Genomic DNA, 12783 nt, shown 5'->3' on the forward strand with positions numbered 1-12783 from the left:
CATAGAATATCAGGGTTGGAAGGGACCTCAGGAGGTCATCTAGTCCAACCCCCTGCTCAAAGCAGGACCAAGCCCCATTTTTGCCCCAAATGGCCCCCTTGATCATTGAACTCACAACCCTGGGTTTAGCAGGCCAATGCTCAAACCACTGGGCTATCCTACCCCCCACTGGATTCTTTTTACTGGGAAAACATGGAAACAATTCTTGTTAAAGAAAACATTTCTCCTCAACGTTTTCCTGTAGTGACCAGGGGAATACCTATTCCCCCTCCTTAGACCAGAGTTGAAAAATTGCATTAGAAATGGGCATTATAAAATGTGGGGGGAGGGTTGGGAGGGGCAAAAACCGATGGAAGGAAAGACATTTACTATACAGCTTTACATCCTATTTATAAAGAGAAACAACATCATAACAAAATGTTATTTATAAATAAATCTTTGCCAGCCAGGAGGGGAGAAACCATGGCTTCAGGTGGGCGGGTACAGGAGGGGATTAGAGATCGAATGAATGTGGAGAATGTGTGTTAAATCGAATCACAAATTCTTCCAGAAAGAAATCCCCACTGTTTGGTGGATAAAACTGAACGCGAACAAGTTCTCTCTCTGCCTTTCGGTGGGGGGGAGGGGGGGTGCTTTATAAAAGGCCTGGAGGGAAATTACATTCCTCAAACTCTTCTGAGTCACTGTCTGTAAACACAATCCTGGTATTAAAGCACTTTAAAAATATTAACAGCAGGACACTCAAATGTGGAGTGAGCATTTGCTTTGCAGTATGGAAGAGTTTATAGAGAGATTTATATACACATATATATAGTTTTCCAAGTAGAAATCTGTCGATGTGTATAGAATGGGCTACCTACAGCACAAAAAAGGAGGAGGGTAATATTGGATAGTCGATAAAGTCTTTATCCAAGAGAGGGAGGGATTTCGGGGGGGGGGGTAGATTGTCAGATGATGTAAATTGCCCGAGTTCCATTGACTTGGCACCAGTTAACGCCCATTGAGGATCATCTCCTCCCTCTTTACATTTCTGAGGAGCAGAGGAGAAAAAAAGCCCGTCTCTGAACACGTCCCCAGACTCGTGAACAATTTCTTTGTAGGTTTTCTTTATTCCTGGCAGGGATAACATCATTGCCTTTGCTCTCCTCTGCTCTATGCAAATGTCAGCATCAACTCCTCACAGAGGTTCCACGTTCTCAGGAGAAGGCCTGGAGAATTTTCCCACGTGGCCGGCGGAACTCCCGGAGACTTGATGGTTTCATAAGTTCCTCAAAGAGCTGAGGGCTTGTGTTTCTTTTTCTGGGGGTGGGTGGGGAGGAGGGATCAAGGCAGAGCCCAGTGTCACATCATATGTGGTCTTGGCATGGCATCTTGCTGGTGTGGCTGATACCAAGGTCCAAAGCTGTTGATGTAGCTGCTAGGAGGGATCGGGGCTCCTTTGCCAGCCATGGAAACGTCCCAGAGAGGGGGTATGTTGGGTGAGCAGGGGGACAAGGATGCAGAGTGGTGGAGGTGCTCCCCTTCCTGAACGCTGGAGCCCTGCTTCATGATCTTCTTGTACTTGGAGCGTTTGTTCTGAAACCAGATCTTGACCTAGGACAAGGAGAGGAAAGAGTCACCTAACTACAAAGATGCATCTGATGAAGTGAGCTGTAGCTCAGGAAAGCTCATGCTCAAATAAATTGGTTAGTCTCTAAGGTGCCACAAGTCCTCCTTTTCTTTTTGCGAACTACACAGGTGTGTGTGTGGGGGGGGGGGTGCTGTATACTCAATTAGCAGCTAGAATGGGCGGGGGGGGGGGTCTGGAGTGCGTGTGGATTCCCTGCCAATATCTCTCCGGCTTGTCACTCCCCACCCCCGAAATAGGAGAGAGAATATACATACGTTGCAAGGCAAAATAAATCCCCCCCCCCCCAGCTCTTTCCCGGTCTGGTCTTACAAACGAGCCCCAAAGCCCTGAATCGCCTGAGCTGGGGCCCAGGGGCGGGGTGGGGAGATGAGTTGGCAGCCGGTTTCCCGACCTGCCTCCGCTCCCAGGCCTGCCGCTTTGTGCTGACTGACCCCCCCCCACCCCCCCCAGCCCCTTCTACCTCCCGCCAGCGCCTCGGCACCCTTGGGTTCAGGTGGAAGGCGCGCCCCAAAGTCTCAAGCGTCCGCTCCTCAGCTGGGCCCCGTGGGGGCCGCTGCAGCGGGGGCCGGGGAGCAGACTCTGGGCTGGAGAGGAAAGCTTTTTAATTGATTTCTGCTTCCAAACGGAGGGGGCCAGCGCGCACCAGGGAGTTTGCTGGTTTATTGTAAAGCGCAGATTCCCAGGAGCTAGAGAGAAATGACGGGGTGCGGGGGAGGGGGGGGGCTGTAGTAGCTGATTCAATGCCGGGGGGGGGCTAATTGCGAAGGGTAGGGCGGGGGCCCCGTGGAGCGCCCCGGCTGTGAGATTTCTGGCGTACAAAGCGGCTGCTGGGCGTGGAGCCTGCCGCGGACGGGGCTTCCCGAGCTCAGGTCCTTTCTCCGTGAATCGGTGCCGACTACCCCGGCTACCGACCGGCCTCCCTCGGGGTGCCCCCGGGCGGTCCGCCAGCCATAAGGCCCGCCCGACTTGGGGGAAACTAACGCACCCTGGCTCCGCTCCAGCTGGCGTGGAAGCCCACAGGGGGGGTGGGAGTGCTGGCTTCGGAGTGAAATAGGAGCCGGATCGGGCCCATCCTCAGGAACAGGTGACTACGCGAGAGGCGCATCTTAGGCGGCGTCTCTGCGCAGCGCCTCGGGCTGGTCTGCTCCTGGAGCCCGAGCCTGTGTCCGGGGCGATGCTTGGGAAAGTGCCTTAAAATATCCGGGCGCCACTGAAGACAGTGGCAAAACTCCCGGGGGGGGGGGGGGCTTCTGCTTTGACTGTGAGAGGACTGCGCCTAGGGCAGACACCGGGGTGGATGGCGGAGGAGAGAGGGAGCGCAAAGGAGGCCGGGCTGGGGGGAACCGCGCTGCGGTTCGGGGTGGGGGGGGCTCAGCCCCATTTCGTAACGCCGCGCAGCGCGCAGCTGACTGGCTCTTTTGACAGGGCGCTGCTTTGCAGGTCCTCACTTGCCTCCTTTGTTTTTTTATGGTGATGATGATTATTAAATCTCGTTGCCCGTGGCTGTGGACTGATCCCTCGCGCCTGCCTGTCTGCATCTCTCTCTTCAAAGCCGTTCACCCGTCTCTCTTTGCTCCTGCCCCGCGTTCCCATCCAGCTGTGCGGAGCCACGGCCCAGCTGAGGCTCGGGCCCCAAGATGGGGACAGGATTTACTCAATCAGCCGATTGCCTCCCCCAAGCCCCTGCTTGCTCATTTCTCCGGGGTTTCCTCTACACTATTTTTAAGCCAGGCGGCCAAGAGTTTGCTCTCAAATTCCATCCCTGTAAATCCGGAGTCACTCCGCTGCAAAGGAGCGAGTCCGAATTCACACGGCTGAGAGCCAGCATTCGGTCCAATCTCATTGTTGGGGCTAGTTTCTGGTCTTTGTTTTTGTTTACGTGTGCCGGGGACCACTGGGCTTCCCGAGCGAGGCTTCACGGTTGTCTGATTTGTTTCTTCTGCACGTAAATGAAATTGAAACGAAACCAGCCGAGCTCCGGGTTTCCTTGGGGACAGAGCTGAGCAGCCGCTCAAAGGGGGGCTGTTTCTCCCTGGCAGGCAGTATCCCCCCTCTCCCCGCCCACCCTGCAGAAGAGTTTGTCAACCTCAGATAGACAAACATCCCCATCCTCGCTGAGAAATAACAGAACAATTAAAGGAAATGCCTCTCAGCTCGGGAGCAATTCCACAGGGCTTTGAAGACAGAGAAAGAGGGCGAATGGGAACCACATGCGGCAGAAGGGGGCCGAGGCGAAGGCGCCGGAATTAAGGACAAATCATCTCTCACAGAGAGAGAGAGAGAGAGAGACGGTGCAGAACCAAATCCAGCCCAGAGTTACCCCAGGGAAGCCAGAGGGAGAGCGGGACAGAACTGAGCTCCATCCATCCGGTGATTTGGCCTTGTTCTCTGAATTGCAGGGCTCCTAGGATTTTCCTCGAGCCAAATCCTTCTCTCAGTTAAACCCCTACAACTGTAGAGTCAATCCAGATTTACTTCTGAGCAGACTTTGGAATGATCTATTTACAAAGATGTGGCGATGTGTGAGAGAAGGCAGGGCGGGATTCTGGTCTAAACAAGTATGAATCCGAATTAACTGTTGATGTACAGGGATGGAACAGAGGCTGGAAGTGGCCCAATGAAAGCAAACGGAAGGAACAGCATGCATTGTTATTTCTTACACACTAGAGAGATGGAGCCAGATTCTGCTCTACACAGGGTTAAATCCGAATTAGCTCTGAACTTTCATGGCTGTAACTGAGAGCAAGATGTGACTTAATGAAACCAAACGCAACTCTGCCTACTATTTTGTTGTACGTTAGAGAGACAGGACCAGACCCTGCTTCCAGTCACACCCCCGCAAATTCAGAGTCAATCCGGATTCGCTCCAGTGTAGAGCAGAATCTGGCCCCGTGGCTAAAGTCCAGCTGTTGCCAAGGGCTCAGTAGGGGTTGGATTGGATCTCAGCCCATTCCCTCTGGCTCTCCCCAGCCGGTACCTGCGTCTGGGTCAGTCCGAGCTGCGCTGCCAGTTCCGCTCTTTCAGGGAGGGCCAGATACTGGGTCTGCTGGAAGCGCTGGTTGAGAGCCTGGAGCTGCAGGCTGGAGTAGATGGTGCGGGGCTTGCGGATTTTCTTCCCTTTGCCGTTGATGCGGATCTCGCCGTTCTCGATCACGGTGGTTTTCTCGTGCTCTGGAAAAAAAAATAAATAAAAAAAATAATAAATGACGGGTGGATGAAAAGCCTCGATAAAGCGAGAGCGACTGGCAGCCTCCGGAGTGGGGGGAGGGGAGCCTGGCGCAGAGAGGCCAGAAAGGGGTGATAAGCGGATCCCGGAGATCCAACCCCCCCCCCAATCCACAGGGAAGAACAAAGGGAGGGAAGCATCCCAGGGCTGAGCCACCCCCATATGGCGTGGGACGCTGTTTAAATGCCAGAGGTTGGTTCCCACACACTTCGTTGACGCCAAAAGACGCTCTTGGCCCAGGATCGGGTCCCCTAATCACCCTTATAAACGCTGCAAAATGACCTTAAAACAACGAAAAGAGGTTTCGTCTCTTTCTGTGTGTGAGATTTTTCCTAGGCCTGGGAAGAAGGAAGCGGGGGGGGGGGGGAATTTGGATAAATTCTGCAGTTGGAGGGGAGTAATTGACAGCATGATCTGGCTCGGGGGAAGCCCTCGGAGCCCCGTGGTCTATTGGTCACCTATCGGAGAACGAGGCCAAATCCGCTCCACCGCTCAGAATCGCCCCTTATTCCGGATTGACAGCTCAATCGGGCCTAAGGGGAGCAAAGGAAGCGGTGTGTCTTCTTGTTGGTCTTTATTGATTTACAGCTCCGGGAAGTTTAAGCTTGGGGGCGCATCGAGGTGTCAGCCTTATTGTATCAGTCCCAAGTGATGCTCCTGAACGGTCTCACAGCCGACCCTTCCCCCGGAGAAGGTGGTGGGCTGGCTGGGGCGTGGTACAGCCCGTCCGCAGGCTGCCCCCAATTCTACAGGAAGATCCTTCAATCAAAGGCTTGTCTCGGGGGGCCCGGGGGTTGTGTGTGTAAAATACTGCTTAAATTCTCCCAACAATGTGTATTTTAAAAATCCCAATCGATCGGACAGGGCAGGGAAACAGGGGGGGGAAACGGACAGGACCGTGACCTCCCCCCTCCGCCCACTCCCCCCCCCCACAACAGCTATAAAATAGATCCTGTAAATAAGTGGCATATTATATCAAGTATTATAGGGTAAATCTAAGCCACTTAGCCATATATCCTATTCAGAAACCTCTTTCTTCCCTGCAACGGAGCAGACCCTCCGCCACGTGACAGTCCCTTAATTAGCAGTAATGAGGAGACATTTATTAGTTCTGCACAAAGTAGAGGCGTCTCCCTATCCGAGTTTGCTGATTATGAATTCTGCTGGTGTCGCACGTACCCGCTCTGCATAGGCCGCTCTGTGCTTTCCATTTCTAGGTGTCTGTCGCCCCCCCCCCCCCCCCCGCTCCGGCCATTCCCCCTTGAGCAGGTGGCGGAGAATATCCCAAAGCCATATAGCGCGTCGTCTGGGGTTCCTTCCCGGTTTAGACTCTTCGAAAGTGAAGCCCCTCTCCTGCAAAGTTTTAAGCCCCTGCTTAACTTTATTAACGCAGCTACCCTGCATTGTAATAACTCCCTAATGAGGTCTGACAGTTCCCATCAGCTAAAGATCTGCCCCAGAACTGGTCCCCATGGATCTTGGTCTATGTATTTGTTGCTTCCTTTTGTTAATTCGGCTTCATCTCTCAGGCCGGGCCGTTTATACTTTATAATCAAGTTCTGGAGACACCCCTGCCAACGTCACTTCGGTCTTTTAACAGCGCTGCATTGTTAGATTATATAACTTAGATTAGTTTATGTTAGATTATATAACTTGCAAACTGTAGAAACGGTCTTTATACACGCAAAATTCAAGCCACTGGGAAGTTTGAATAGAAAGAATTCAGGGCAGGGCACTTTGCTCTGTTAAGTTTATGTGGGTAACATCAAAGCAGGGTATAAATTTGTTATAAAATAATGAGCTACTTATTCACTTCTCATTCTCCAGCCAGCTTCGAAACGCTGCTCCACACTGTAATTAATTTTGATGGCAATTTTCTTTTTCAATCGACGAGATCGTTATGAGATTTGTACGTGCAAATGGAAAGCGTGAGGGCGCATTGAGTCAACAGAAGAGTAAAATATAATTTTAAAAAAAACCCTCAAGGAATCATTTAATTTCAAAACAAAAGAACTTGCCGTAAAATCTCATATATAAAATCTCAACGCTAATTAGCAAATTCCTGTTAGCCCATTGCACAATTCCTGTTAGCCCATTTTCCCTTTCTCCGGTGGTTTTGTTAACGTCCTGTCGAATTCATTTTAAAGCCGATTTGCCCATGAGTTGCATGGATATTTCGTTTACTAGTTTGTTTCTTTCTTTCAGTGAATAACTCGCTTGCAGGGTAGAAATCAAAAACTTGAAAATCGTGCTATTGTGAAAGGGCCAGATGCTGGTCTAAATGACATTGATCTAAACCCGGAGTAATTCAGGTGGATTCACCCAGGCGGCAGTGGAGTGAATCCGGATTTGCACTAGAATAATTTAGCATCAGAAAATGTTTCGCCAATCGATTTGTGTTCTCTCTCTCTTTGGACCAATGGATCTGAATTTAAAATGAAAGATTCTTGTTTCCCCACGAGATGAAGCCTAACCTGTGAAAAGATTCAATAATTTTTAATAGATGTCAGTTTCATAATTCCTCCTTAAATCTGGACGGCAATAAATTAACTGGGCGGGTGTATAGATACACACACGTTCCTAATATATTAACGACCCGTGACTTGTTCTGCGTATCGAATTAGTATTCTGGGAAGTGAGCAGAACATTTAAAAGGAACTCAAATGGAAACCCATGACCTGCGGAGGAAATTTGAGTCCAAATAGAGGCAGAATTTGAATGGAGCCTGGGATTTCCCTTGTTAGGTGCAATCAGAAATAGCATGCATCTGAAGAAGTGGGGAGTTTTACCCACCGAAGCATATGCCCAAATAAATCGGTTAGTCTTTAAGGTGCCCCCAGACTCCTCCTTGTTTTTGTGGCTACAGACAAACACGGCTACCCCCTGAGACTTGGTATAACACTGGCAAATAAATGCGGGTTCTCTTCTTTGCAAAGGGAATACTGAAATAAATAAGGACATATCTCATTAGCCAGGGTTACACAAGCCGCCAACCCCCTGCCACAGTTCTAAAGCAGCCGGGAGAAGTTTTCGTGATTCAAAGTTAGCTTCTCTCCGGCTCCCCGAAATTTATGGGCAACTGATTCATCTAAATTTGCTTCCGCGGTCCGCCGCCCTCAGTCCTTCATTTGTTCCTGGGAGCTTTCGAAGAAAGTAGAAAGGGTTAGAGAGAGTCACTTCAGTTCTAGATTTGAACGCTTCACGAGAAGAGAGCTTGAATTTTAACCCAACCCGGGGAAAATACTACTACTAATTAATAATTAACCCAATTAATAATTAAAACCCTCCGGAAGGGTTTCTGTCCCGCAGGGAGATTCTCTGCTGTTCTGGTTGGCAGTACGGTCTCAGCAGTGACTAACAGGCTCAGTTCGGAATGTATTAATCTGTTACACGATGGCCCAAATTCTGCTCTCAGTGAAATTGGTGTAAATCCGGAGTCACTCCAGGAAGGGGGGAGCAGAATCTGGCCTCCTCGATCTCTACGGTCTGCAGACACTTAGGACCGTATCCTGCTGCGAAGGAACATTGGGCAGTTAAACCTGGATGAACGCAGGGGCAGGACGGGGCCTTGCCTAGGTTTAGCGAAATGCTCTTCCATTTGAGAAGGTTCTCCCCTGGTGCACGGATCACTTTAATGACTAACTTTTTGTTACAGGGGCTCTTAAAAGCCCAGGAAAAATCGCTAAGGCAACTGCCCACATTGTTTCCGTTACCAAAGAATCCGTTCCGATAGTCACTCCAAAATCTTTTGTTTTATTTTTACAACTAGGACTTTTCTTTTTTCTTTTTTAAATGAGGACTATATCACTGCCAGCTCTTTGCTCTCTGTGGCATCTCTATGCAGTCCTTTGCTGCTAGCCTATGCCCCGTGATTAAATATTTTGGCATTTTACCCTCACGTAATACATATGTAATTCGTTTTTAAAACGACTTCCCCCCTGAGCGTTCCAAGAACTTCGCTGCCCGCACGAAATAGCTCCAAACGGGCGGTGTAAACATATTCGTTTTAGAAAGCGATGTGCCCAAAGAACAATGGACTGTTTAAGCGGCTTCTTTATGGCAAGTTTCCTAATGCGGCTGATCTGCCATGAACCCGGTTTGTATCGCCCCTGGAATCTTGACAGGTGCCAATTAAAGGATATTGGCATTAAATAATATAAATACACGAAATGGAAAGGATTGGTTGTGTATGCCTTTCCCAAACATCCAGCCCCGTGTTGTATTAAAATTAAACATTGCTAAGTGTATTTTATGGCGGATGCAGGCCTCGCCTCTGCAGCCAGGCGATGAAAGATATTAACAAGGTGCCATGCAGTCTAATTGTTACAAAATAAACAATTGCATTCTTCTTCCTTCTGTACGTCAGCCTCCAATTCTGGGCCATTGCAGATAAATCTGACAGATACACCAGGGTAACTGACAGGTCATTCTGGGTGTGCGCAAAATTCTGGAGGGAAATCCCAGGCCCATTAAACTCAATGACATCCACTGGCTTCCATGGGGCCAGAATTTTACCCCTGGAGCATAGGAAAACGGAGACGGGTTTTCTTCCTTGCTAAAAGGGAGGGATATTATTTTTCAGAAAATCGCTTCCATGGCAGATCTAGAATAAAATGCAGAAACAAATAGGAGACGTTTTCTGGTAAAGGGGCATATGTTTCCAATCTAACAGCGAAGAGAGGTTTTTGGGATATTTTAGCCAGTGCGTATTTTTTAAAGAAAATGTCCCAAAGTAAACAAAAACAAAACAAAAAAACCCACAGCCCTCGTCAACCCAGAGTCTCAGGAGAGATGCCCAGGCCCCTGCAATCCAACGCATAGTTCCTTTGCTGGCGAGAGACGTTTTTAAGTGGAGGAAAATACAGTTGTCCTAAAAATTCGTGTTTGCATTGCGAGCGTACCAAGTTAACAGAAACAATGTTTTTCATAAACGGGGAGAGAACTTAAGACAGTTTTCCTATTAAAGGATTTCCACTGAGCTTGTAATTCTTTTGTTTGTTTGTGGGGGGGAGAGGTAGCATCTCGGTTTTGTCAAAATTATTATTTTGTTCCCTTATGGGGGGGGGAGCTTTAGAAAACTCGCAAAAGGAAGCTGTAGCAGGTCTGGCGTAAACCCCTAGCTAAAGAGAGGGCTAAGCTAGGTGCTCTGAGACAAGCCAAGCGAGGGGGGGGGGGGGGCAGAAGTCTCCTGCGCCAGGAGAAGGCTACTTTCAACTCCAAACTCTGAGCAGAGATTCGCCTCTCGGTCTGATGCTTGGGTCGGAGGAACTGCCAGATACTTTCTGTTTGTAGCAGCGGGGGAAAAGAACTCTTCCTGCAAAGGGCTGGATTATAGACTAAGCCAGAGAGAACCGGGGCCCGGGCCTGGGGGGTGGACAGCGGAAGGGCACTTGCAAGGGGCTAGAGGGCACAGAGAGGGGGCTACACGAGTGGACCGGCGCTGGAGGCTAGCAGGACCCCCCCAGAGGGACTGGGCTGGAATAGAGTATGCCCAACACACAGGCACAGACCCACACCCCCTTACCTGTCTCCTCTAGTCTGCCCCGGTGCCCCAGGGCGCTGGCCGGCTGCTGGTAGGACAGGTACGGGCTGCCGTGGAGATGGTGCGGGTGGTGGGTGCCGCCAGCCGAGCCGGGGTACGGGTAAGCCACGGACCGTCCGTAGGGTGCAAAGGGGCCCCCCTCGTGCAAGCCGTGGAGGGGGTAGTGGCCGTGGGCCAGGCTGGGGGAGGGCGGCGGCTGGGGCGAGGGCGGGTGGCCGTGCCCGAACTCCAGGAAGGCGGATTTGGAGGGGTCCGGCCCCAGCAGGCTCTCGGCCAGGGAGCTCATAGTCATCGCGGAGCCCAGGCCCGGGCGCGCAACCCGACCGGCACGGGGCTAGCAACCGGACGGGCGACGGCGGCGGCTGCTGGGGCGAGCCATGGCTGGGGCAGGGCACAGCCCCGCTGCTCCCGCTGCGCTTCGCCCCTCTCCCGCCCCGGCCCGGGCTGCACGGAGCTCTCCGCGCAGGACCCCCCCCCCCCCGCCGGCTACATCCAGGCTCCGCAGCGCAGCCTCCTGCTCAGAGCTCGCCCCGGGGCTTCCCCCTGCGCCCTCCCCGCCCCGCCCCGGGCCTCCCCGATTGGCCCAGGCGGCCAGTGACGTCACGGAGCCCTGAGGGCAGCCCCTCATCACGGTAATTAACAAGCAGGCCGGCTAATGGCAGCTGCCTTCCTGCAAGCCAGGCCGTGGGACCGGGGGAGGGGAGGCACCGGAGCAACAGGTTTGGGCTATTTTTTTTGCGGGGGGGGAGAAGTTTAGCATAAATGTTTGTCAACAGGAGCTCACGCTGGCTTTCCACCCGTGTCCCTCCCCCACGGGCTTGAATGGATTTTGCTCCGGGGGCAAGTGAGGGCAGACTCAGCCCCCTGAGCTCATTGGCAGAGTAAGAAATTTGTTTATCTGAGTTGGTTTTATTTTAAGAGGTTTAAAAAGTCCAAATATTTTACTTTTCCCACCCCCCCCACCCCAAATTTCATTGAAAGTTGAAAAAAATGTCAGCCAGCTCCACTTAAAAACAAAACAGCAAATCAAAAGGGGGAGGGGGAATAGGACACCCTCCCCCCAGCACCGCCTCCACCCAAAACAGGCAGAAGAAGGAGGCTGGGGCCCTTATTAAACCAACACTGGCTGGATCAGTTCATCAGAGCTGTCCAACCAATTCTGACAGGAAAAGCGGCCGGAGCTGAGAGGAGATTTGAAAGGGGATTTTCCTGGAGGAGTCTGACACAGTCTTCCACTGACAGGAGGGGTGTGAATTCCACTGACCAGTTTAAGGAGCTTTGACGCAGCCAGAGAGGTGTAAAGGGCCAGTCAGTCCACCCTCAATTCTCCATTCCTGGGGGACAAGCCACACTCCTTGCGATATTTGTTTTCCACAAGCTACTCTGAGTCTAACCTCCTAGGAGTGATGGACCCGAATATTTGGGTGCTAATAGCGTCGCTCTATTCTTACATTTATCAACCCAAACTTGGCATATTGCCGATTATGTCCTATATGTATTTTATGACTTTTAAACCAAACTTTAGTACTTGTGGGTAATTTAAGCTTTATACCTAGAGGTATAGACACTTTTTCCTTAACCTGTGCATTAGATAATTTTAACATTAGCTTTCATAAAACATTTTAAATCTGTTTTTAATTATAGCACTGAGGAGCCCCCATCAAGGAGCAGGACCCATGATGCTCGGAGATGTACAAACAGAGCAAAAAGTCAGTCCCGGTTTCACAGAGCTCACCCTCTAAGTACAAAGACAAGAGATGAATACTGACGGGGGGGGGAGACAAGGAAAGGAGGGTACACTGTTGGCTAGCCATGGCCTGAGAACCCGCTCTGAGAATCAGGCGTCACTCCTGCTGGAGACCACCCCGCGCTCGGCGCTCTCTGCGCGCAGATGTGTCCGCCCAGGCGCGCTGCAAAGCAATGAGGGATCGGGCCCGGGCTCTGCGGGCGCTCAGGCCGGCGGAAAGGGTGTTTGCTGACCTCTGCAAAGTGGGACCCGTTCCCACTCTCTTTAGAGCCAAAAAGCACCAGCGAAACTGGCAGCGATGTTGCCCCCATCCGTCGCTGAAATGAACACGGATTGCGAATCAGGGGGGTTAATCTTGGAGCTTCCAAGCTGTTTCTTCCAAAAGCCTTTGTTTTTCTTTCAAGCTTTTATTTCTGGAAGAAGTTTCCTTCAAAAGAACACACCCCCCCCATTAACCCTCCTCCCCTCTCGGGCTGTGGTGCAGGGTTCGTTTTTCTTTCTCCTGGTGCATCCTCAGCCTTGCAAGTAGGAACGGGGGCCGATGCAAACGTTATTCCCCGCTCGTAACATGTCTAGCTCCCCTGAGCTGGTGTTTAATGAGGGGATTTGTATGGCAGACAGCGGGAACCCCTACCACT

The 12783-nt window shown here is 51.2% G+C and overlaps 1 protein-coding gene across 1 annotated transcript; it reads right to left on the reverse strand.

Annotated features, from left to right (window-relative positions):
* Window positions 1-380: 380 nt before the first annotated feature.
* On the reverse strand, window positions 381-10826 carry DLX4 (distal-less homeobox 4). Its single transcript, XM_084616086.1, has 3 exons — window positions 10381-10826; window positions 4608-4801; window positions 381-1593 (listed from the first exon to the last, which is right to left on the reverse strand). Exons 1-3 carry the CDS (start codon window positions 10688-10690, stop codon window positions 1342-1344), a joined length of 756 nt encoding a protein of 251 aa, XP_084472212.1. The 5' UTR covers window positions 10691-10826; the 3' UTR covers window positions 381-1341.
* Window positions 10827-12783: the final 1957 nt, after the last annotated feature.

This window comes from Lepidochelys olivacea (genome assembly GCF_965140295.1).
Source record: "Lepidochelys olivacea isolate rLepOli2 genome assembly, chromosome: 27".
NCBI classification, from domain to species: domain Eukaryota; kingdom Metazoa; phylum Chordata; order Testudines; family Cheloniidae; genus Lepidochelys; species Lepidochelys olivacea.

What these genes read in the sequence shown, in the direction of transcription:
- DLX4 (XM_084616086.1), bottom strand. Translation starts at nt 10,690, where the DNA reads ATGACTATGAGCTCCCTGGCCGAGAGCCTGCTGGGGCCGGACCCCTCC. An exon ending in GGGCAGACTAGAGGAGACAG is followed by an intron (nt 4,802 to 10,380) that starts GTAAGGGGGTGT and finishes TTTTTTTTCCAG; the next exon opens with AGCACGAGAAAACCACCGTG. An exon ending in TCGGACTGACCCAGACGCAG is followed by an intron (nt 1,594 to 4,607) that starts GTACCGGCTGGG and finishes TCCTTGTCCTAG; the next exon opens with GTCAAGATCTGGTTTCAGAA.